This window comes from Synchiropus splendidus, chromosome 7, assembly GCF_027744825.2.
Source record: "Synchiropus splendidus isolate RoL2022-P1 chromosome 7, RoL_Sspl_1.0, whole genome shotgun sequence".
Classification (NCBI taxonomy): domain Eukaryota; kingdom Metazoa; phylum Chordata; class Actinopteri; order Syngnathiformes; family Callionymidae; genus Synchiropus; species Synchiropus splendidus.
In genome coordinates this window covers 15,672,501-15,698,886 of record NC_071340.1, presented here as the reverse complement: position 1 = coordinate 15,698,886, position 26,386 = coordinate 15,672,501, and the positions used below count along the sequence as shown (strand labels likewise).

The 26,386-nt window shown below is 42.6% G+C and overlaps 1 protein-coding gene across 5 annotated transcripts; it reads right to left on the bottom strand.

The window, feature by feature from the left end:
- Positions 1–1,148: 1,148 nt before the first annotated feature.
- On the bottom strand, positions 1,149–24,605 carry lzts1 (leucine zipper, putative tumor suppressor 1). Of its 5 annotated transcripts, XM_053871727.1 has the most exons (11): positions 24,446–24,605; positions 19,627–19,704; positions 19,395–19,510; positions 9,664–9,976; positions 9,447–9,584; positions 6,702–6,864; positions 6,244–6,632; positions 5,470–5,643; positions 5,257–5,388; positions 3,458–3,652; positions 1,149–3,256 (listed from the first exon to the last, which is right to left on the bottom strand). In XM_053871727.1, exons 4-11 carry the CDS (start codon positions 9,934–9,936, stop codon positions 2,714–2,716), a joined length of 2,007 nt encoding a protein of 668 aa, XP_053727702.1. In that variant the 5' UTR covers positions 9,937–9,976; positions 19,395–19,510; positions 19,627–19,704; positions 24,446–24,605; the 3' UTR covers positions 1,149–2,713. The 5 variants fall into 5 exon arrangements, with proteins under 5 accessions (XP_053727702.1, XP_053727701.1, XP_053727705.1 ...); XM_053871726.1 differs by lacking the exon at positions 19,395–19,510; XM_053871730.1 differs by lacking the exon at positions 19,395–19,510 and having other exon boundaries at positions 5,485–5,643.
- Between the last annotated feature and the right edge of the window lie 1,781 nt (positions 24,606–26,386).

The window sequence follows — 26,386 nt, the reverse complement described above, 5'->3', positions numbered from 1 at the left end:
TATGTTGCAAACCTGGGGCAACAGGCCTAGTGGTCAATATCAAGATGTTATTTTCAGTTTTGTTTCGTGGGTATGTTTTTATATAGATGAATCATCTATGTCAATATCAAATCTTATGGTTGGGACGTCATATTTTTTCCCGCATTGTAATATGGTGTTGGAAGTGGGATGGTAAGGTCAGTGTGTTTAATGTGTACAGAGTACTGTACCTTAGCTAAAGCAATGTAGGAACCCAGGTGTGTGAGGGACCGGAGAGATGACAAAGCACGCGTACCTGTGCAAAGGTTTGCGCCTCGGACTGATATCATTAAGGCTGATTAATGTGTTTGATTAATTTTATCCAGCGGGGACCTGGGCTCGCGACTGCTGCCGCCACGGCCTATCTGTCTTGCTCAGTGGTTATTAAAACAAGGCCCAGTTAAGTAGCATGTTGGAAATATAGGCTGTAACAATCTTAGGAGAAAAATGTCTTATTTTAAATGAATTTCTTTCAAATTCAAACAGGACAAAAAATGTCATTTGAACTTTGTTACCACAGTTCTATCTACCTTCTTTTATGCAGTGCCACCTCAGCTTCTGTTCAACAGAACCAAATTTTCTACGTACCATTTTCTCTTATTGGACATTGGCTTCAAGCTGTTTTCAGCTTTTCACCTGCCATTCTGACTGGCCAACCAATCTCTTCTGACCTGTTTTGCTTGGGTAGAAGTAGGTGAGAAAGCTCTACCTCCTCACAAAGTTTTCCTCCCTCTCTTGTCCAGGAAGTGTGTGTTGCTCTGACAGACCAAGTCAAAACTGGAACTGCTTGTACAGGGTCATTTGTCTCAACGATTTCCTTTGAACAGGAAGTTACATGAACAATTCTCACACAGTTTTACAGAGTTACCAACTTGAAAATACCCCCTTTTCTTTGAATTCATTTCAAACCCGAGTTTAGTCTGCCATCTAAACGGTTTGGAACAAACACTTCTCAGTGTGAAGCCGCACATTTACATTTACCCTTGCTGACTGGCTGAGGCTTGACGTCACGTAGCTTGCTGTTAAAAGAACCAGCGTGATACGCTGAAAGGAAAATAAAAGGTTGCTCATATCACGTAGGTAGATCATTTGAATTCTCAGACAGCCGTTGAACGAAAGGCATTTTATATTTTTATTCATGGCAGCCAGAACTAGTGTAGTAAAACATTTATTACAATAAGTGACAATAAATGCCGTCTCACGGAACAACTGCAAGTATTCGCAGCAATTGTTTTGTTTTAAACTGGAAGACATTTGGTTATCCCTCGCATAAATACAGACAAACATAGAGATGCAGGTGTAAATACAGACGCCAAAATCTTCCATCAGTTGTTGACTTGTTGATATCGTGAGTGCAATGCATCAGTGTTGCATCAGAGTTCTGTGGAGCAGAGTGGAGATATGTCGGTAAAATGTCGGGGTCATGTGGCAAGCGAAGCATGTTTGTGGCTCATCTACTGTATTCATTTCAAACAACAGCTTTCCACTTATTGAGAATGGTTTTCTTGATCAATGGCCCTGTCACATGTGGCTTGATGAAAATCCATTTTGTATGGCCACATGTTTACGCTCAGCACTCGTAGACAGAGAGAAAGTGCAGAGACTGGCCCACATTTTCGGTGGTCAACGTAGCCCATCTCATACTCTACATCAACAGTTATGTAGCACATGAAATGACCTGGTACCTAGATTTGGCTGGCTACCAGTGGTTTAAACACCCTCTGTTTAGAAAGGACATCAGCATTACCAGGCCGTAACCAAGACACGTCAGGCAGAACAAGCCTCCTGCTGTTTTGCTGGTGAAGATAATATGTATTAAGTACAGAGTATGTGACCTTAGAAAGATTCATTTATTTGAATTTTAAATGCCTATTTCCTTAACAGGGTCTCAAGGGTTGGCGAATATCGGAGCTACTTGTGGTTGTGGGAGGTGAGGGACACCCCCCGAGAGGTTGCTAATACACCGCGCGAACTCAGAGCTGCGGACATTTCTGTTTGTATTTTAGCTGAGGGAGGAAATGAGAGTGCCTTCAGGGCACCACTGAAGCACAGGGAAAACATACAACCTTCATATAGAGAGGACCTACAATAGGTACCCTCCAGACTCAGTCATTTACATCCACTATTCTATATTCCAGGTGTTTTACTTGTCTTATTTCTTGATCTTTCAGGAGATTTTGAAACAAGGTGAAGCTAAAAATTGTGGGTCTTTGAGAACGGCACCACATTTATATCCTGCAGTACCTGACAGACGGATGGGAATGAATGATAATGGACCCGACCAATAAGTCTAAGATAATGAAAAGTGAATTGATGACTTGAATTCATTGGCTAGTGAACGCAACAATTTCAAATGATTTAAGTAGAAAACATTTGGCATTCAAGTGCAGTCCATTAGGACTGTTCGGGTGTGTCGGAATTATAAAACGTTACTTGACCAACATCAACGGTGCCAGCCAAAAAGTATAAAAATACCATTTTCTTAAAATAACTTAATACTATATCTCAGCAATGACAGTGTTGTAATGTGTATTTTTTAAATTCCATTTGGCACAAATGTCTACTTTAAAACAGTTTTTAAATAATTACATAAATAAAAAAATGTCAGCGTGGGTTTTTCCAGTCTACGGTTTGTGCAAAAATATATAGATATTGGCGGGAAAAATCCAGTGTCATGTAAAGAAGTGAGGCGGAGTCAAATCTCTGTTGCGATGACATCATCATATGTCTGTAACCCAGAGCTGTAGTTCATGTCTAAGCCGAACCCGACCCGAGACTCCAGTTCAGCCGTCAACCCTTTCAAGATCTTCTCCAGGTCCTGGTTCTTCTTGTGCATCTGCAGGTAGTTGATCTGGAGCTGTTTCTGATACTTGATCACCTTCTCTTTCTCTTTGTTCCAAGTCAGTCGCTCCTGCGCAAACCTGTTCTCCAGCTTCTCCTTGGCATCCTTTTCCTCAGTGAGCTCCTTCCTCAGTCTTTCGACTTTCTTGAGGAGTGATTCTGTGGACTCTACCGTTTTGTCTTCTTGATCCTGGACTGGGGATTCCAAGCTTTGGGTCAGCCGCTCCAAAGCTCGAGTATGAGCGTAGACTTCCAGTTGTAAACTGTGTTGCAGTCTTTGCTCCTCAGCGACAGCCAGGTCCTGCTTCAGCTGCTCAATGTCCTTGTCCAGTTGAACAGCTTTTTCTCGCAGCAGATCTGCCTCATTCTTTTTGCGCTGCAGCTCATTTTGGCAAACCTAGGTGAGAAATTCATGAGCAGAAGATCAGATGAGCAAATCTGGCTGGCATTTTATGACGTAGCACATAAACTCAAGTGCCATAGACAAACATAGAACACACTTGAGTGGATCCTTTTGAGGTTAAGTGATCGCAAACAGAGTGGTTATTTAAGTCTTGGCTGTTTTACACAATTGCTCTGGAATCACAAGAAGACTGACCTCCACCTCCCTGGTGCGAGTGTGAAGCTTGTCCCCCTGCTCTTTGTTCTGTTTCTCAAGCGTCTCCATCTTTGCTGTGATTTCCTTCAGTGTTGCCCGCAGGCTGACTATTTCATTCAGCTTGTGGCTGACGTCCACCTGGCAGTCCTTCAGTTGCTTCTTAAGCAGCGAGATCTCCCCCGTTTTCTGGCAAACCTGCATTTGCAGAGAAAAATATCACGATGAGAGCTTGATATCAGTCTTTCTCATGGATGGAAACATTGAATGCTTATTCACGGCTCCTTTAAAGGCGTTTTTGTTTTTAAACGAAGAAATCCTGTGTTGCTGCGGCTGATGTTTTTTTTCACAATTTGGACCATCTGTTCTTGTGTTAGGTCGACGGAGAGCAGCCCAAAAGCAGAACAAAGAGGCAGGTGGTAGTAAAGAAAATTCAGAAATTAATCAATTCAAGCCAAGCAACAGCTGAATCGAATGAACGCAACATGATGAAACTCTGAAATAAACAAAGACAAACAAAGTATTGCAATTTTTTTTTTAATGAGGACTGTAACACGTAAAAATGGACCTTCAAATAAAACCAGACTCACACATCAATGTTTCACTGGCTGAATCAAGTTTGCAAAAGTTATTAAGGGTGTCACTCCAAAAATGTTTCACATTATTTGTAGCTTGAACCCTTTCCACTGTTTTTACAGAAGCACTTGCTCTTCTCATGAAACCTTTTTCCTGTGATGCTGTCAATGTAAAGAAGAGTTGCCCGAAGAGATTCTAACTGGTCCATGGTTGAATCGATCAGTAGGTCATGAAAAAAATGAAAAATGAGAGGATCATTGAATTTTCTGAGACTGATCATATCTTTTCAGGAATGCACCTTAAAATCTTTGGCTGTAATTATTTAAGAGCATCAATTGTTGCAGTGCATGATGAGACTTCAACAGTAATAGTTAAAAGTGCGTCACAGGAAGAGACATAATAGTTCAGACTTAAAACAAGGACACACGACTCTAAAACAGGGGTGTGGAACTCAAACACATGAAGTTTCAAAACCCAAGAAACGTCAAAGGTTGTGGGGAGCAGCTGCTATGAATTAAAGATGAACAACAAAATATTGAGAATGAATAGTCAGTTTTTTTTTAAATAGAAATGAAATGTCAGTCTGCATTTTATAGGGATGTTAGTTTTAGCAAAAACCATATCTGGACTTCTTCTTGGGCACAAGTACTTCTTTCCAGCTTTGGGCAACATCCCATCCACCTACACTCAGTGAGCTGTTGAACACTCATCTCTCCATGAGCTGCAATATCCACTGACTTGAAATGAGTATGGAAGAGAATGTTGAAGCAACTGGAAGTATCTGAAGTAGGGGTGGGTCTGGATTGAAACAACAGCAACAGCAATGATAATATGATTTCATTAGACGTTTTATTTTAAATTTATTGTGGTCACATTTGAATATTTGACGCCAGAAGTATCAAATATAAGTTGTCCGCAAAAGGTTCGACTTCTGGAAGTGCTCCAGTGATGAGCGAACTCTTTGCTGAATACAGAGTGCAGAACATTTTAGTGCTTCGATTGTTTTTTTTACACCTACAATTTCGGCACCTTCTCATTTAGTCTCCTTCATTTCAGTCACACGCAGCCAAATAAATATGACACTTGATTATTTGCTTATGTTTCTGCATTTCCTGGAGGAATCTATCACTGCAATGATGGTAGTTTCATATGTAGAGATCGCCACTCAGATCTGCTCACTTCCTTCCGGATGAAATTTCTCAGGTCACGCATGACAATGGACTCACCTCCCACTGCATGTCCTCCAGTGACGGAGCGAGCTGCGTGCTCTCAGTCTCACAGCACCTCAGCCTGAGCTCTGCTAGATCCTTTTCACGGCTGAGCTTCGCGACATCCTCCTGAAGCCTCTCTTTGTCCGCCTGTAAAAAGTTCTGATTATCAATGCAAGTGCGCCGTGAATTGGCTGAATGCCGCTGGAGAGGTCTGACAAGAGTACTGACCTGGAGCTGGCTGACCTGCAGCTGCAGTGCCTGCTGGGTTTTTGTGGCCACCTGAGAGGCTTGTTGTAACTTGCTGGAGCAGCGCTGGTTTAACCCCTGCATCTCCTCAGCGCAGTACTTCAGTCCTTCGTCCAGTCGCTGGCAGGTGTCGGCTTCCTTCTGCATGTAGCTCACCTGTTTCAGGGCAGACAGCTGCTTTAGCGGCACCTCGGTTTTGACTTGACCCACACTGAAACGTGAGAGTGAGGCTCACAAGTGCAGACATGGGGTTACGGCATGAATCAGAACAGCTGGACACACTTGTTGAGGGGACTTTGCATGATGCTGACATTAGAATGGAAAACTAAATATGAGCTCAGTGTATTGTTTTCTCTGCAAATTGCAAATTGTGAGTTGTGTGGAGATAAAAAAAAAAAAAAAACGAGAAAAACGCTCAGCAATATTGTGATTTCAGCATTTGAAATATCATTGATACCACAGTCAACATTGGGCAGTAACAGGCAGAAGAATTCAGTGTCAGTAGCTACAATTTTTCACAAATTAAAAGTGATTTTCTGCACGACTAAGCACAATTGCGCTTTGGCCGAGGTACAGTTGGTGGTGAGCCTTGAGATTTTATGAACGAATGAAGTGTGCTGTGGCTTAAAGGAGGTTGTAAAACACTGACTTAGACGACACACAATAAACACAGAAATGGCAGGGCAGAAGTCGACCTAAATCTATAGTTAAATGAATGTAGCTGGCGTCCATTGGCATTTCACCAAAGTTGAGTACCTGAAGCTCCTGTAGTTCTGTTTCTCTCTCCAGCAGCCTTTGCTCCAAATGTTCAATCAGTGACTCATCTGTTGTTATAGGAGATCGAATCCCACCCACATTCTCGGAGAGATGGCCAGGCTCATCTGCAGAAAATGGGGAGCCGCCGTCCCCATTAGCCTTTGCCGCCAAGCCCTCGCTTTTTGAACTGGCCCTGAAGCTAGAGTCAATGTTGGAGCTATTCCCGCTGACCCATGGCGAGAAAGTCTGCTCTCCCTTATTGAGGCTGCTCGCTGGAAGTGAGCTGCTGTCCCTGTTACTGACGGGGCCTGTGGAGGCATTTAGGCTGCCGCTGGTGCTGTGGGTGGGAAGGCTGGACATCGAGTTCCGCCCGGAGTCGGAGAGAGTCCCTGTTATAATGGAAGGATACGTTACTTCACCGTCATACCATCATGATTTAAGGTAAGAGAGTTGTAAACCTAAGAGAGTGTCCTGCTTGTTTCTAATCTCTGGGGTCCTGGTTTTCTCCCGAGGGCTGAGGAAGCTGTCCAGGCTGCTGTGCTCCATCTCCGTGGACAACGTACTCCCAGCCATCCCGGACTTGAGGGCAGTGGAACGCACCAGTGATTTGTCAGCAGTGGTCTAGAAGGGTTGAAGTGACGCACAGTCAGAGCAGCGCTTCCTTCTTTTCTTTTATATTCAGTGTCTCCTCTGAGCTGACAGCCTGGAAAGACCGAGTCCCCTTGTACTGAGCATAAAGAGCCGAGGATGAGTCACATTCTAAAATGGTAATGACTAGCTCGAGATAAGTATTGTCACGTGCTGGAAGTCTGTACAAATGAAATAGATTTTTTCCTAATCATGTCTTTTTATATGAGAAATGGAAGCAGCCAAGCGTGCAGAATTGCCTCTCTACAAGCTGCTGATATTCAAACAGTCACACAGCAGTAGATGCAAGTCAAATTTCCCCTGACTGTCATAGGAAAGAAAACTCATTTTAAAGATGAACTTATACTTCGCTCGGCCTTTTCTACATTGTCCAGGAGCATCAGTAGTGGTAGCAGACCACCTCCCCCATCAGCACACCCCAAAGTGCTGTCTGAAGAAAGATGAATAGCCCTTCTCTGCGATATTAATAATATCAGCTACTGCTGACGTTTAGGAGGAGAAGCTTGTGAGCTCAGCATTCCTTCCCACTGACTGCATGACTGGGGAGTGGGATAACTTTCCCTTTTTTTCAAGTGTGAACTTTCATAACCCGCTATCCATCTATCTATTTTTTTTTATTTATCTCCTTCAAAGTCCCTTCTGCTTCTCTCCGCCTCTGAGGTGCGAGAACAACTGAAGACCGCTTCTTTCGCCTTTTTAGTTTTGCCGTTGAAATGTCGTCTAATTCCATTTAGGTTAGCAAGATCATTAATCTGGGAGGTGGAGGTGGGATTAATAATCTGGGGTTGCTGGAATCGCTGCGACCTATTAAAGATCACGCTGTGCTACATCTATCCTGGACTTGGCTGTGAGAGCTGCAAACTCTGCTGCCGTTATGTGCGATGACTTGCTAATAGTTTTTAGCTGGAAGGCAGTAGCAACTCAGTGGTGTCGATCATCACCCAGACACATTTCACCAAGATGTTATGAGAATGGAGCCATAACAGGATTACTTATTATCGAAATAGAGCAGCTATCACTTTATCTGATGTGGAAATCATAGGGAAGAATTCCACTGTTTGTTTTGACATATTATCATTCATAATAACATTAGCTGCAAAGAAATACCATGGAACTTCGGTGCTGTTTTTAAAAGCTCTATAACACTTAATATTAAATACCCAGTGTCACTTTTGTTTGATGGCGGTAGGACACCAACGGCAGGAGGCTTCCACTGCTGTCACCGCTTGGTGTGCACTTATCTGACTTTTAGCAAGCAAGTCTGCAATGGAGCGCCTTTTCTCTCTGTGACCCCAGATCTGCCGCATGAAAAGCTACCGAGTTTGAGAAAAACATGGACTTGGGAGACACAATAGCACCACATAAACCAGCAAAATACAAGATTTTAGTCAATTGTCTGAGGGAAAAAATGTGTTTTTGTTGCAGCGCTCTTTGACTGCCACTGTGAAATATTTTGATCCATGAGGTTAATCCACAAACCCATGGTGCTTTTTACCTCATTGTGTAGTGAAATCTAGGCATGTCAAGATTGGATTGGATTTTATTGGAAGGTCGAGAAAAATGCAAGAGCCTCAAATGTCCCATATTAACCCTGTGTAGTCAGCGACAGAACAACAACAATCATATCCCATACAGCGATCCACAACCAGTCTGTGAACTCTCCCAACTCCCAACTTCACTGATTGATTTCTTCCACCTGATATCAAAAATGTATTTTTATTGAATTATAGAGAAAGGATTCAGGTGCAGAATGGCAGAGGTGTGATGCTTTCAGGTGCAGTCTGTTGAAATGTCCACTGCCATGAGCAGCATTTCGAATTGGTCCATTTTAGAAAAACAACACAAAAGAAAAAAGTACATTTTACATGTTACATTAATGAAGAAGAATATGGATTAATGGGGTTTGGTTGGGGTGATGTATCTATCGTACATACGTAAGTTGGTTAGCCTAGCTCTTCTGTCTTTATTCTGAAAAAATATATATTGCTGAAATCATTATGAATTATCATAATTGGTGGGTTTATGTTTTTAGGTTGGATGTATATTAGGTAAAAAAAGAAAAACGTCATCGACAACATTGATCTTGACTTCACTACAACACTGTCAGTGCCATTCATGCATTCATCTTATTCTCTCATACAAAGGGCGGGAGGCAGGGGACACCCTGAACAGGCCACCAGCCTATGACTGGGCACAGAGACGGACAACCATTCTCACACACACAACACACCTACACCTACGGTCATTGTAGAGTCCTTAATCTACCTGGGTATGTTTTGGGGAAAAGTAGAGTAGAAGTGAACCTGCAAGCTGGGCCACCTGTCAGCAGCAGGGAAACTCTCTAAGAATCTTGGGTCTCTAGGAAGATCCCCAACCAAGCAGCAGCTGTCTCTGTCGTCTTTCCGAAGAGCACAAGCTTTGTAATTGGGAGAATTTCCACAGGCCGGGGTTTGAATCCCAGTCATCAGATATTGTGGCCCTAACAGTCCTTGGTGATATCAATCACTTCAGGTGTTGCCCTTAGTGACAAATGGTGAATGAGAAGGTTTTCTTACCATCTCAGTGACACTTCCAGGCATGAACACGAGCTTTTTCTGCTGCTTCCCATCGGCTTCTGAGTCGCGGCTCCTTCCACCGTCATGCTCCTGCATCGATCCTTGCGTGTGGTACACCGACCTGGGTTTGTGGTTTACCTTAAATGACAGTTTAAGCCTAAGCAGATTTCTTATTTTCCCACTGGAATCAGGTTGAAGTAAAAACATTGCCACAAACCTTGATGTAGAAGAAATCCTCACTTCGCCCAGATCTTGAATGTGAGAGGCATTTAGGGGGGCGAATGGGGGAAGAGGATCCTTGAGCGAAACCACAATTCAGCAAGCTATCAAGGCTGCAGCCGCCACTCTTCCTATGGCTGTTCATTCCCTTTTTAAACTGGTATTCCGAAGCCTTGCAATGTTTGCTGTTGAGGCTGTTTCCGGGGACGATGCTGCTGACGCTGCCCATGGTGCCGCAGATCATCAAGTCACACAGATGAAGAGGACACATTTAAGTCCAGACCACCTTGAAGTTCAGGCAGCAGTTTTATCTGCAAGGCAATGGCAAACATCGATATGAGAACCTGTGAAACTCTTGGGACACCCCACATCATAATTTAGCTACATTTAGCGCAGCGATGTTTGGCATAGCTGTCATACACAGCAAGGATGGGGACACCCTGTGGGTTGCTGCTTTAAAGATGAGGCCCTCTTGGATCCATTAAACCGAGACCCACAATCGTGACTGGAATATGTCTCAGCCAAATAAAAGGTTTAAGACCATGATTCTCATTTGGAGAACCTGAAATGTCTTGAGATTGAAATGAGCGCCGGAGAAAGGGAGGTTTCTACTTCCACTACGGCAGACTTTTGTGGAGGACCATTCAGGGCGACAACGTCCCCCCAGTGCCAAAACTGTGATTTCACTGGTTGTGTGGACTCCATTTTAGTGATAGGTAGAAGAACGGAGTCATTTCGGAGACACTCTGAGTAGAACCACCGCTCCTCTGCAGTGAGAGAAGGATCTAACTCCAGCCGCAGTCTTGGCAACACCTCTGCATTCCCTCAGCAGAGGTATCTGACGTGTCGTGACAATGAAAAATAACTCATGGTGGGCAACACGTCAGCAGAGCCTTAACCTCTTTTGGAAAGATTTTACAGACAATGGAACAAAAAGGCTAAACTGGTTTGGGACTGGTTTGGGTGGATCAATTGTTACGCAGTTTTCCGTTTCTCTTATTCTTATCAACAACTAAATGAATAATTTGATGAACTTTATTCTTTGCTTTTGATACTGCTTTTAAAAGCCTGGTGTTTTATTTGTGCCGTGGGATCACAACATATGAACCATTTTTATGTTGACATTAGTTAGTCATGCGTGATCAGATCACTCCGCTAGATATGTATCTCTTCAGCCTGATCCTGATCGACCTCCAACAACATGTTATTTACTTCAACTTAACTCCAGGTTAGGCAAGAGACCAAGTCCTCTGTCACAGTGTTACATTTGCAAAACAAACTGAGAGTCCATCTTGGCTCTCCGCCTCGCTTTGTGTTTTCCTGATTTATGATTGGACGGGCCAAGTTGACAAATAACCCTTTTGGCTGCCCTACAGCCTGGTAATTTGGCTACTTACAGCCCACTCCAGCCATCCAAGTAACTCCAGGAAATCATTCTTGTGTTTAATATGTGCTCAACAATGGGAGAAAATACGCACTCTCTTCTGTGAATGCAGTGAAAAGCTCAGGGTTCCTGTTCACTGCAGAGATTTTTAACAGAATCGTCATTTATTGTGCCATGCACATAGCAGTATCTGTCATGTCTAAGTGGGAAGAAATACAGTGCTGCTGGTTGCTTGTTACTTGTTTCTTGTAGCATATTGCTGCAGCAGATTGTTGGGGAAAACTGTTACTTGGCGGATGTGAGAAGAGGGAGGGAGAGTTTAGTTACTGGGGCCTTCCATCCTCTTTAACAGGTCCAACCACGTTAAACTGCCAATGGTGGAACAAGCCAGACAGGTGGCACCAGTCACACTTATTTTTCGGAGAAATCACGACTGCCAGCTGCTGTAATGCTCGAGTTCGAAGTTCGAAGTGGATAAAAACTCCTGATTTAAATATGAATGAAGACATGTTGCTTGCATTTCTACTTCCAGGAGGATCCATATCTTTTTCCTATCACAATGACTTCTGTTATTCTCTCCTCTCAGAACCGTGCCGCCAACTTATTTCATTTTAATGTACATTTGTGATTTTAATGATAAGCTTGCATAGTCTTTAATTATTTGTTTATTTTTTTTAACAGAAAAGTCTTCTATTAATTCAAATATGATGACACTCCTCCTTGCCTTGCTCTCCAGGCACTTTCTTCCCACAGTCCAAAAACATACTGAATTGTCTGTGCGTGCCTTACTGTTTGTTTTGTTTGTACTATTTGTGTGTCCTTCTGAGGGGCACGCACCTCTTCCCCCCAAATGAAAAATAAACATGTAAATAAATAAAATGCCCTATTTAAAGAGTGTTTATGGGTTTACTTGACTGATATTTCTGTTTATTTATTTATTCATTCATTTATGTATTATTATTTTTACTACTTTTTACTTAATTTCTATGGTACAAGGATTTTAACAATGATTATTTATTTTATGGTGGGATGATCATTTCACACAAGGAATTAGACTCAGACAAAATAACCTATTGACAGTAGCAAATAAACTTGACAGTCTTTTGTTGTAATTAAAAAAATCTAATAAATTAATAAATTATTTTTCCATTGACTCCAGTATAACCCACTGAGTGAATGAATGAAATCAATCACGTGATGATATAAAACCAAATAGTAGAAACAAAACAAAAACATTGTCCAAAAGGGAGTAGGAAGAAGAATGAGCTTGCATCAACCAATCGCTTTGTCATAGTCAAGTAAAACAATGTGACAATTTATCACGCATTTATAAATATGAATTTTGACACCTCAAATAGGAAAAGTACCAAATAGGAAAAACTGCTAGAAAACAAGGTTGTAGCATATAAAGAAAACAGGAGCCCAGATGTTGCCAGCTCTGATCTCCATCCCACCAGGGACTTCTCTTCTGTAGCAGCTACCAGGCGTGTCCTCTGAAGCCCCCACCAGCTGGTCATTTAAGCACTTCAAGGATACAACAAAAGCTCAGCCGGCACTGACTGCTGGAAATCACCTGGAAGTTAAAAGACTAAATCCACTAAGTGTCTGGAGGATCAACACAGCTCTGTTGTTCTGTCAACGAGACAGTGTTGATCTTCAAGTGGAGAGTTAAATATGAACTCTGTCGGACAGAGAGATGCTTATCTTCAGTTGCACATCACTTTAAGCAGCGCGAAACCTCATCGAGAGTGAGCTACGAATCGACAGCCTCAGTTTCTAACACGTACTCAGCAACTTTCAATCATTCCTTTGAGAAAATGTCTGCTGATGTTGAGAAACATGGCGTAGCGTTTCCACTTCCACTGGAGCCACCCCGCTGATGTAAACACCATCTGACATAATCGTGTCTCAGCCTCACTTACTCCGCGCTCCAGACCCTCACATTCAGCTGCCCTCCCATCATCATATCAGGGCGGAACGAAAGTACTCACAGTTTGGTGGGACTCCATCTCTAGCTGAACTCCATCAGAGCGCTGAGGCGGCCGCACGTGTGCCGCTGACTGAAGCCAAACTGAATTCTGCTGTGTGTTTTAGGGGTGGACCTTCTCGCCTTTCTCCCCGTCCGGTGCCCAGCTTTGCATTCTAACTGACATGTAAATAGTGCTTGGGGTGGGTGTGTGCACTGGGACACCCCGCTCCCCCCGGGGGAGTGTACGACATGTGCACGCTTAGAAGCGACGTGTGCCGCTCAAGTGATTAACTCGCAGCCCTCACAAAGGATCCTTGCATCCCCCATACCCCCTCCTCTCCTCACTGTCACCCGGACACCTCCTGTTTCTGCATTCACTAAATGTGTAATAACCATTCATCCTCCCCTCCCTCCTCCTCCCCCCGTGCCTCATCCCTCCATCCATCCTGGGCCCTGCACCCACCCGTACAAACAACACTTCATCTAAAGGAGGAAAAAAAAGGCGCTTGCCCTTTCTCTTTTCACTCCTTTGTCTGTTGAAGTGTGCCACTCTTTGTGTGGACTGCGGTTGATGTATTTTCCCGCTAACAGACCTGCACCATATTTGAGTGTTAAATAAATGACTAGTCCCCACAATGAGGGCTGGAGAACTTGGATTGTGATTTAGCATCAGCGCTCCTGTTTGTTCAGACAGCCAAGCTGCTGCCCACACACCTTTAGACGTCTGCACAAGTAACACACAGGAGCACGTCAGCAGCCCACTCAGCACACACCGGTGACATAAGTGGATGAAATACAGCCACACATCACCGCCGCCAAAATGGAAAAAAAAGGGCCCTCTGTTCCAGTTGAGCAAAGAAAAACAGTACCTAATAGATGAGCTAGGTTAACAAAACAGGACTGTCAAGGAAAAATGTTTACCCTCTAGTAATGCTACAAAGACAAACAGCAAGGCTTCTTCAGAATCAGGTATAGTTGCGGCTGAGCCAGCAGGACAATCGGCCTATTGTTGGCGCAGTCCCCCAGGCGCTTGGGTTCAGGGAAGAGCCAGTTGTTTTCCGAGGAACATCAAAAGTAGGTGTGGTATATAGAGGAATCAGAAGGAGAGGGAAATACTGCACCCAAACAGAAGTCCTAGTACTTTAACTTCAAATGAAGTAAAAGTCAACATGACTGAAGAATGACAATAGACATAGGCCATGTGCAAGTGTAGCATACCACCACATTTTACATAGCTACAACGTTGTGGTAGGAGGCAACTGTAAACATTTTGGATGTTCAGCTTCCTTAGATCGAATCCTTCCTTAATCCATGACGACTGCAACGCTGTCACATCATTGATTTGAGGTTCACGGGGCTCCAGTAGCAAGCTGCTCTCTAAAACTACTCTCAGGAGATTCAAAAATATACTCAAGTATTTGTCACAAGTAGTACTTAATCCCCTTTTAAAAATCCATCACAAAAGCAACTGTTCACTTCTCCAGTATGTTGTGGCACATGATATATATTTTATACTCACACTTGAGAATACAGAACATTTATGAGCATAAATAAACTATGTATTGATATGTGTATTCGCCACTAATTTCCTAGTAATTCATCATTAAAAAGTATTGACTGGTGTCCTGTTAAGACTGACCATAAACAACAAAAGTTCACTCAAAACACCACTGTAATTACAGAGTATTAACCATAAATAAGCAAGTAATTACTTTAATCTTAACCGTTACCTATTTTATTTCTATACACAATAACGGATGTGGACCAGCCGCTAACTTCTCCATGTTGAGTTTTTCTTCCCACTCCCAGATCGCGGTGGTAACTTGAGATCTGATTGGCTGCATGTATTCTCCTGAACAAACAGTGTTTTTGTCTGTGCAGCGGGAGGTGATATCTTTGTGAAGGCGGTGTCATCCTAGTTCTTAGGCCCCAGCTGACCCGCACAATACCCTGCAGGACGAGCTGACAATGCAGCCGCGCGCTCAGATAAACTCGCACATGAACACACTCTCCTGGAGCATGGCCAATCCATTACCACAGCCAGAGCACGGCATCAGTGAGCCATAAAGGGCCCGGGATTTATACCTGTTTCCAACAATGGCCGTGAAAGTTTCTCTGTGTTCTCACTGTACCTCGCTGCCAGATGGCATCGTTTTAATTCCTGTTGTTTGTATGGTAATTTCCAACAGATGCATGTGTCATCTATTTAGTTCAGTGTGTCTGTTTTTTTAGGTCAGGTCGGGATTGTGTATTGTTCTCTGACCCTATGAAGAGTCTGAGCTGAAGAGGGTCTGATACTCTTGATCCTTATGAGTATAGGGCTTTTGCCAGCGGGAGGTTGACCTGGTCCCAGAGGTGAAGTGTAAAGATAACAAGTTTGGGTATCTCTGCTGGAGTTATAAGCTAAATATTTTGAATTCTCAGGAAATAATTCAAGGAACTGCTGATTCAATTTTAGTGGTGGTCAGCATTACCATCTATTTCTTGTTTCTTCTGACCCTAACCCAAGTTCCATAACCCTTCCGCCTGCTAACACAGTTATCTAAATGGTCAACATTGTTCACAATATGGCGGTATACAGATGCTTGGCAGAGGTGTGCGCTCTCTGAGTGCTTTCCTTAGCTCAGTTTTATGAGTTTCTTGCAAAGTTGACTCTTAGGTTTTTGCCAGAGTACTCTTGCACGGCACATCATATACTTTTCCTGGCCTGGTCTGTTGAAGGCCAACAAAAACACGCTTCTTATAACTGCAATATTCAGCTTCCGCAGGGTAGTATCCCAAGAATTCAGTTGGATAAAGTTGTGATGTAATCCCTCCACCAGTTCCAGTGGTTGGGCGTTTATATTAGAAAGGTATGGGCTACATAGCATAAAAATAGGGTATATAATGTGGAACACTAATTTAAGTTTTTAATTTTATTCGGTTTTGACCTTGTGCATATGTGGGCGAGACAGGGCCAGTCAGAGAGCTGCTGGTGCCTGGACCTTCTCACTTTCTGCAATCTCTCACACGCCAAAAGAGGCAGCTAAGTATGACGCACAAGCTCACTTACGCTTGTGTCTCACTCAATTATGACTGACTTGAGGCAACGGCTGCTGTAGCCTTCAGTCAATAATCAACTGGAAATGAGGCAGTTTACTTCATACAGCCATCTATTTTTCACAGCTTCACCGATTGAGTGAGCATGTGTACACGCACACTGCAGCATCTATTTGGCTGCTGCTTTTAGGTTCACATCAACACATGCAGGTCTCCCATAGCGCTGGCGCCTCAGAGAAACACCGTGGTGAAAATAGTTGGATATTCGACGGAGCTCCGGTGTTGGTAACGGCGTCCTCTTCCGCGTCCCCATTTGGGTTGACTGATCACGGACACACTCTCACAGGCAGCGCTAACGCTACAACATCAGTTAGGGACCATCAACAAATTCTAAAGCGCTCAAAGTATTAGTCAAATCTTCAATAAGGCAATGAAAAACAACCATTTTAGGAGAGAGAATTGTGAAAAGGTTTTTCATCACACAAGACAAAGGACTGACAGTTTGTATAATGATTTGGAGAATATAAGACGGAAATGTGAGACTGGTTCATAGTCAACTGTTAAAGAGACATGACATACAGCACACATTAATGCCAAAATTTCAACATTTATTGCGATAACTTTTTTTGTACATATCGCCCAACCCTAGTGAGCAGTTAAAGAAGTTTCAGTCTTCTGACTCAATGCGCTGTTTGTGGAAGACAGGATCAACACACGTCATTATGGACTGATCTGAGAGACGATTGCTGCTCGACCAAGATCCACATTAGACAACAGGTCACCTCAACAATCAGCCTCCTCCGTCTCCGCAGCCAGGAGGCTGTTAGCGCTGGGATTGTTCGGCTCAGCAACTCCGACTGCTCTACAGCCATTTGCATAACCTTGGCAGCTTGAGCAAAATGTATTTTTAATGGAGTCTAAATGAAAGCCTCTAGAGCCACGACGGGGAATTGATGGTCATGAATGGAAGGAGTCTTAAAATTAAATTTGTGCAATTTCCTTTTATATTTCTCCATCGAGCAGCATCCACGCAAAAGCGATTTATCGTTAGCCTACAACATGTGACTCCGCTTTTTATGGAATCTCTTCCGAAGTACTTTTTAAGAGTTATGTGTCTTCTATTAGTGGGGGCGGCGCTTTAGTCATAAAATATTTAACGCTAAAGCTTTTATCGCCGCTGAAAAAAGAGCATTTGGTAGAGCAGCGGAAGATTATAGGGACTGAGTTATCATCCATCATTAGCCATCGATCGTGACGACATAAGAATCAACTCAATCCAACCGATCATCTGTATTAGACGCTTAATCATCAGACTTGGACCCTACAAACCGGCGTGGAGGGGAACAGAACACAATGTACACTGGAAATGAGGAATGAAAAATGGAGTCAAATGTTGAAATTGTTGCAGTGCCTGATGGGAATTGTAGCATAAGAGGTGGGAATTTCTATTGAATAATAATTCTTTCTTTGTAAATTTGCATTGTCTGGAACCCAGTCAATGTCAAGTGTTGCTGGAAAACATTGCTCCCAAATTCACCGACTGGCTGATTCAGGAAGACAAAGACTATTTATATCATCAAGGAACTATTTATTAAACTATTTTATTTTGGGACATTGGGTGTGTTTGAGCTTTGTGTGGAGGATCAATGCGAGCTTACACAACCCGACGGCCACTGCCAAGGTGATGATGACCAGGGTGGATACTCTCCAAGTTGTTGTTCGTTGCGTCTCTGGCAGGAATGAGGGTTTATTTACGCACCTAGAGGACCTAGTTTTCTGCGCTTGCATCATGTAGTTTCCTGATGTTCAGAAAACACTTGAGAAGATTTGAGAAGCGCAAATGATTCCGACGCGGTGATGCAGAGGATTTGATGCTGAAACAGTGGACCAGACACTAGTTTTTCCATCAGTGTCGAAAGGTGAGGCCCTAGACCATGTTCTGCGCAACCTTTTCTGCATTGTTCACTTATCTAAAAGTCCAGTTGAGGTACACGCATCTTAATCTTGTATATCACTTTCATATATAAAGCCAACATCACAACTGGCTGTGAATAATAAAACTACAGCTGACAAAAGATTTTGAACCTCAGTTAATCGGACAAGAACTCACACATTTTGTACAGTTCCAAGTTAAGGAAGATATTATCAATGTGAGAGTGGGCATTTATGCTCATAATACTATGGTTTTCTCATGTTTTTGGACCCTTGGAGCCTCTGAGGTTATTCTCAAGTATATTCAGGACAGTATCTGTTACGTTGGTTGGTTGTAGTAAACAAATGTTTACAAGAGGGAACCATCATTGGCCACTGTGGAGTTGATAAACTCTTCCTTTAAGTTACGTCTAGAACAGATACTGAATGTGTGATTAATTTGCCATCGCTAGTTAACTTTTAGTTTTTAACTTTAGTGTGATGAATTGAGATTTCAAATTCAAATCTATCAACAGCTGAAGTGAAACTCCACCTCAACTGGTTTAACTGCCAATTGTAATAAATCTATTCCCTCTAATGTGTCACTTCTAAGTATATTTCCAAGTGCTTATGAAATAATATGACACTCTTCCAAAAATAGTTTTGCCCTACCGGCAGATCCAAGCTTCCGTGTAGGTGTTGCCTTGGTCTGGTTTCTTGTGCCGTGTCTTTCAACATTTACCCTCAAGTGTTCCCACAGCATGTCGCCCTCCTCCATCTTAGCCTATCTGGATCACCCTCTCCGTATCTCATCATTCATCTCATCCACAAACCTCATTGGCTGTCTCCAGTGCCTCCATCAAACCTCTTCACATAAGGTGTTCCCATATCTCCCCTCGCCATGACTCCAAACCATCTGGCCTTCTGAACATCTCTGATAGAAAAATGGGCTGATTTTAGTTGGCAATTCCAATCTGTCAAACCAGACAGGAGGAGCTCAGCCGAGGCAAAATAAAACTGCCGCTCACAGTTTAATCATTCAAATCTCTGGTGAATCAAACAATTACGCGACCATAAATACCTCCAGTCAGATTATTGTCAAGGCCTCATCCCACAAAAGTCTGACTCTACAAATCATATCAGAATCGTATGACATGCCAGAGTAGCTGGTAAAGAATGAGGTCTTTCCTGGAACTGGGGCCCATTGACCCTGCAAGCTGAAGCCTCGGTGATAAGACTGTCATTCCCGCAGCAGAACCATCCTCCCGTCCTCCTAATCTGCCATAGCCGGGAGTGTGAATGGTGTAATGTGGGAGTAAGAGAAGGTACAATGAGCTCACTTTCGGGGTCTGTAATATTCTGAAAGCTGGAGATATGTGCCGCAGGCGATGCTTGTGCCGGGCTCCAAAACAAAAAGCCCTTTCACCTTGTTATTCCAAATTGATGATTGTGGAGGACGACAGCCGGCCTCAGCAGATTAAAATGACCAACACATTTACGGCTCCATGCTCGGTTGCTCAGGTGATCGAATGCAGATGTTGTCTGCAAACCCAAATATTTTTCATCAGCTTAAATAAAAAAAGTTACGATGGAGTTTACAATACACGTTTTTCCACCTGCAGGACTGGAAGATAAGAAATGTATTAGGATGACATCACCTGTAAATCTGAGGCCAAGGTTCTCAGCGGCTGCGAGCTGGACAGCAACGTGTCTTCGCCTCACAGATGAATGTGTTGCTGTTAGTGAAGAAAAGATGGGATGTGAAAGCAGTAGGACCAAATGCATTTCATTTGACAAAGAAAAGAGCTGAGCCAGTATGAAGCTTCTAAACATACATATAGTCGATAAGTTTCCTCTCTGTCTGCGTATAAAGAAGCAGTTTGCGATGGTTCATATGTCTCCATATGACGTTGCAGGTCATAGATCCGACCAATGACCAGAGTGGGATGATTTTATATACACATCTGTGGCAACTGAGCCTTTAGTTGGAGGATGAATTTGGCACGGAGAATGGAAATCTTGCCCTTACTGCTTGACAAGTGGATTAATATTTGAGATGAAAGACTGCGTCAAAGTGACGCTGCTTGCTCAGCTCAATTTAAACCAAAACATTCAATGAGTCAGGAGTGCGCGACTGTTTCGAAGATTAGCAGAGGAGAAACTCAGTGGGGGTCAAACGTTCTGTTTCTCAGTCATTGACGTATTAGTAACTGAATGGTATCACCAAGAACCAGTACAACACTTTTCATATCTTCAACAAAAAAATGCACCACATCTCTCGTCTAACATTTGTATCTGGAGGTCAGCTACATTATGAACATAGCAAGAATATTAATATTAAAAACCTATTTAAAACACATGAGCAGGGACTCTGTGATAAGAGCTGTCCTATACAGAATAGCAAAACATGAAGCGAAGATCTTGAACTGCTTTTTACCAACACAAGACAAAAGGTGCATTTAGGTGCAGTATTTTGATTTGACAAGAAGCTCAACTTTGAAAGAGCTGATGTGATGTTTAGTAAGCTTTTATAATTTGTTGCAAATGTAAAAAAAAAATGACATGTCAAGACTGAGATGGAGTCTGTGGTGAGCCTGGCCTGTGTAGGTGTAGGAGGCAGACTCTGGAGACAATCTTCTTGCTAAAAACATGTTTATTTACGAGGTGCTCCGGGATGCAAAAATGAAGAAAAAAGGCAAAACAAAAAAAAAACAAAAAAATAAAAAAATCAAGAGTTGACAAATCTTATCTGAATTTTAACATAACGTACCATAAAGACATTGTGTATAGCTCTGTATCATACCCTGCCTGCTCTCCTGAAACTGGACTGCACCTTTCACCAGGCAAATCCACAACTCCACCCTTGATCTTAACTCGATCCTAAAACCAGAAAACAAACTGAAATGCTCACCATATTGTTCACGCAACCAGCTACATTGGGCCTAATCCTACTCCATCACTTCTTCATACAAAATGGACTGGAGGAGGAGGAGGAGGAGGAGGAGGTCACCAAAGACATCACCAAGGAGATAAAAGCCAGGAAGTGGCCAAGTACTTCGAAAACCAACAAACACACCAACTTTGTTAATCTGACAGAACACCTCAATAATTGACATTTAATGGAACCAATAAACTTATTTTAACAGGCCAATACTTGTCAGTGTTATTTCTTGTGTAACAAATGTTCAATAATCCATAAAATGCATACAACTGCAGAATAAAGGAACTAAGTAAACAAGCATGCTAACTTTAAATAAGAGACAAGTGACTCTCACCCACTTTGTCACTGAGTCTGTGGATGTCATGGTATTATTTCTGACAGTAAAGTTTAAAAATAAAGATACACCAGGGAGCTTCTGGACGTACATACTGCACTGCACAGTCTGCTGTAAAGAACCAGACTTCATGACAAAATAAAGAAGACAGACTAAAGAAACAGAACTCAAGAGTGCAGTAGTCTGTGGTTGCAAGACGTCTCATAACTCTCTATTTTCTCCCGGTGTGTAAGTTCTCTTTTTCTTTTACACCCTGGACCTCACACCATCTGATCATCCTGTTAATATCTGCTGCCAGTCTTTTCTTATGTCTTCTGGATTACCATTAAAAAGGAGGAACATCATTTATTATTTCCATTCTGGATGCATGAGATTCAACACCGCAAAAAAGCGGATGGTTTCTATATATATTTATGTATTTCATGACACGATCTGTCCATTTACTTGACCAGTGAGTCAAGATATAAAAGAGAGATGAAGCATCATCTATTGACTCAGAACTGGTGAGTTGAATCTGAAAAACAGTATGCCTGTCTCAACCCTCGAGTCTTTTTTCAATGAAATATTCCACTTTGATGTCACTGTTTCACATGGCGGCAGGTTGAAAGCTGTAAGAGATGAAAACACACTGTGAAAGAAAAGAATCTTCAGTGTGACCCAAGGTTTGGGGTGAGAGTAAGTTCACTTGTTTCAATTGAATATAAAGACATCACCAGGTGGCGGCCACAGTGAATTACATCGCTTCTCAGGATGTTTATCTAGTCCACTGGAGATACTCTTCCTCATCTCTAAAGCAACAACGATGATGGCACATATATATTTTTTTTTCTTACGCATTTCCTGCAACCTGTCATGCTGTTCTGATGCGCGGTGTGCAGCTGGTGCACTGCCACTATGTGCAGAAGCAGCGTCACTTTCTGCCATACTGTCCGACAGAAAATCATACTGTCCAAGCAAAAATCTTCATGTGAATAATCCTCTTCAGAATCGGAGTCAGCCAACTTCACTCTCCTGGTCTCTGTTATGCTCATGCTACGTGACTACAGTCTCCCTCATCTGATCGACCAGAGGGAGGTTTTCAAACTCTCAAACTCACGGCCACAAGTCGCTCAAGTTACAAATGTCTGCCACTTGCTTGTGTAAAGTATTGCAAGTACATCAGGCTTCTTATTTTTAGCTGGCTTTGTTCAAATGCTGCGATGTTGCTTGTCAAACTTTTGCAACAATAATGCTTAGAATAAGCAAACTGTGTGGGAGTAAATGTAATCTCTTGCTTCACATTGTTTCTGTGAAAACACACTAAGAAGTGAATAATACAAAAATATTTTTGAGGTTTTTGCAGGTTTCGCAGTGACAAAGTGAAAGAAACATTTCTATAGGACAGAGACATTGGTGTCCTCCATGACTGTCGTCGTTTTGTATTTTGAGCAAAACTCAGATCACGATGCAGACGGACTTCTTCACTGTCAGGGCGCGAGTTGTGTAATCCTGTTACGCTTCAGAATTGTTACTGGATATCGGGCAGATTAAGACCTAAAACTTTCATTCTTTGAAGAGTTTTTGTTGGAAGTTTGGTGTCTGGAGGCTCCAAAAGAAGTGTCCTTCACCGATGGTACGGCGTTGAACGAGACTCTTGAAAGCAGCCGAGCCTCAGAGCAGTGGAGCCTTCATTCAGAGGATGCTTGAGTATTTGGGGCAGTTATTTTGAGAAGCGCCTACTTTAACAGGTCACAGCTCCGATGGGATGTTGCACGCTCAAGATATGGATGTGTTCTGGCAGTCTCATCCCATGAGACGCCAAATGACCAGTGAAAGACTTTGACAGGAATTCAATTGAAGAGAACATATTTTTGTTTTCTGCCTCACGCTCTTAAAGAATGAGCAATTCATGCTACATAACTCAACCATCGATTTAAAATTAGAATGCAAGTGAGGTCGTCTGGCTGTGGTTAGTATTTAAGGTTTAAATATTCAACGTTCTCTCGACAGAAATGGTCTACAAATGAACAAAGTGTCTGTGAGAAAGAAGAGAGGGTTGTATTGGTCCGGTCAGAAGGAGCCTTCCATCCATCCAGTTTCTTCCACTTTGTCAGCGGCCGAAGCAAATTGACGCTTGAAGTGACCGTCCTTATTCATTTTGAGCAGTTAAATTCAAGCTGAGAAGAGACACCAAGATACCAGGACCCCCCCTCCCCTCAGACAGGAAGAGAAAAACACTGTCATCACAACCAGCTGATGTGGCTCTTGAAAGGAAAGTTGGGTTGTGATGGGCTTTTTATCGCTTTGCTACACAGAAGAGGCTGTAAATGAATGATGACAGCAAGTCAATGTTACTATGTTTGAAAGCGAAATGGAAAGGAAAAGCCAAAAATAACAACCTCACCCTACACTGAGGAAACACTACAAATAAATCATAAAACCTTGAACCACTGGTATGCTGCATTTCAAAACCATCAGATAAGAGCAACGGCATCTCCCTGATTTCCTCCTGTTTATATCTTTGTCCACATTGAATTTGTGTAGTTGGAAAAAAAAGACACTGAATGCAAAAAAGAACAATACATCATAAGATATAAACAACTACTTCCTCCCTGCTTATTTTATTTTATTTTGCTGCAACGGTTTCAGCGACATTAAACACCACAAAGAGCGATCCAAACTGACATGGCTGGTTCATGACTGCAAATCGCAGTATTATCTATAGTAATTCAGTTTTGACTGCATTCACCAATACGGGCCTGTGCACGACCTGACCCTTTAGAATGTATTAAACAAGTGAACATTGCTGAACAAGCCTGAACAGGCCGTCGACAGTTCACCTTCACAAAGAGCTGTAATTCGTGATTTCCAAAGGCCTTAACCACATGCTTGAGCACACAGGTGTGTCTGTTTATACTGGGGTGCCGTGCCAAGCAGTGGTTATTCTCTGCATTTAGAATTGGATTCAGTTTGAGGAAGGAAGAAGCTTGAACAGTGTCTGTTACTGTAAAGAAACTGAGGTGAGAAAAAGTTTGTTTGACTTTGAAATTCAGAGCCCAAAGTGCTCCCCAATCTCAGAGTCTTTCAAGAGAAGTTTCAAGTTCAAAGATGAAAATATGAACATGAAAGCCTTCAGACTGCTTTGGAACCAAGGCCACTTCTCTTACTCTTCCTGTCTACTGAGTGTCCCATCAAAACCTACTTGAAACCAGAAGCGACTCACCTCCTTTAGCTGCAAGCCCCCTCCGTCACATCCAGTGCCGGCGCTCCTCCGTCATGACTGTTGACCTGCAGTGGACAAACCACTTCACAGCCCGACACCAGTTAGTCCTGCTGCTGTGAAGAGAAGTCGACTTTTCCTGCTGATGCGTGCTCCCTCTCTCACCTCCCGTCACCCCCCTGGCACGGCCCAATCAGTCCGCCCCATCTCTCATCCACTGAGCGCTCGCATTCCTCCATAAGCGCTCTCTCTTTCTCTCCGCTCTCCCTGCATTCTCCTCGTAGCCTCCTTTCTCTCCTCCCTCCTACTGTCTCCTTCACTCAACACCCAACTCTCTGTCCCGAACTACACAGCCGCCCCATTCCTCCAGCGACATACTGAGTCTTGACTACAAACCTGGCAAACCTTCGGAGGACCTTGTGAGTCAGAAAAAAAAGAGTCATGGCACACAGGCGACAAGACCACATATGTACATCAAACACATATGTAGTAGTCTCGGCGTGTGTTGTAGAAGAGGGGGCTAAATACAACTCTGAATCAGCTGAGTGATCTGACTGCAATAAGATAAGATCATCCTGGAAGTTTATGAAAATTGGAAATTTATAGTCGCTAGAAAACAGCACACTATAATGTATTTATAGCGCTTACGGGCCACAGAGAAGGATGTGGTGAGCTGGATTTGGCCCTCAAGCCTTGACTTTGACACGTTTTAGAGTCATCCAGTCTACTGCATAAAGAATAAAAAGAATAAACTTTTGAATGTATGATGACACTACTGTAAATTCCTTTTGTTTAGTTATTTATTTATTGCAAAACTATAGGTGTCAAGTCTTTTCAAGTCGCTCTCCACTGTACAAGCTGAAGATATTTGACAAGAAGTTCAAATCAAAGTGTGCTTATAGTAAATGTTGTCTTTTCTGATTCCATATCTAAAAAGGAGGTTAAATAAGTATCTGGTTGAGAGACAAAATGTGGCGGGATGTTTGCTCTCCTGACTGAGCTTGTGAGCCAATAAGATTTGATCACCAATTTGTGTTGTAATTTTTTATCTTGTAGGTCAAACAATCCAACGCTGGACTGTCACAGGTAAGCTACAGTATGTGACAGGTAAGCTCACTTTGTACTTTATAGGAATCAAGCTATTTTTCCATCGCTCAAAAACTCTCCCACTCAGTGCACCAACTGCCATTTTCTCTCCACATTTTCTGGTGTTTATTTCTTATTTTTACTGATGCTGTTGATTCGATGTGTTTTTATTCCTCTCTGTAATTGATACTACTACTTACTACTTCAATGAGGTCTCTTTTTGAATTCGCTTTTACCTCCAGAAAGGCACCTTGAAATAAAATGTACTATTATTATTATTACATTTTATTTGTGCCAGGTCAGTTGCGTGTGGAGCCAACTTGATAAGCTTAGTGCTTGAGCCATGAAAAACAGTGGAAGCTAATTTTATCAGTCAGGTCAATCTTACAAAGACCAAACAACCGTGCTGTGAACACAAACTCACCATGGGGTGCTTCCTCATGCACACTGGAGACTGACCATCCAGTCCTCTGTCTCTGCTGGTGCCAATTATAGACAAATTCACCATGAAGTCTTGCACAAACTGAGGACAAACCATTTCCACCTACCTTAAGGATGAGCCCGGTCAGGACACATTTCTCCCTGCTCTGTTCTCAGTTTCGCCCCTTGGAGGATGCAAAAATCATGGCTGGCCCAGTTGATGTCAGTCAGTTTTGCACGTAAACCTTTAGTTAAGTGCCTGAGCTGCTTGGAGTGACTCAACCATGTCACAGAGATCCACTTTTCAATACTTTGCAGAAGTTTTGAGATGTTCTACATTGTTCGTCATTGAGCACCGTCAACCAAATAGACAACATTAAAACCAAAAAATCACAAAAACAAATGTTACAGTGAGATCAGCCAATAAACATCAACACT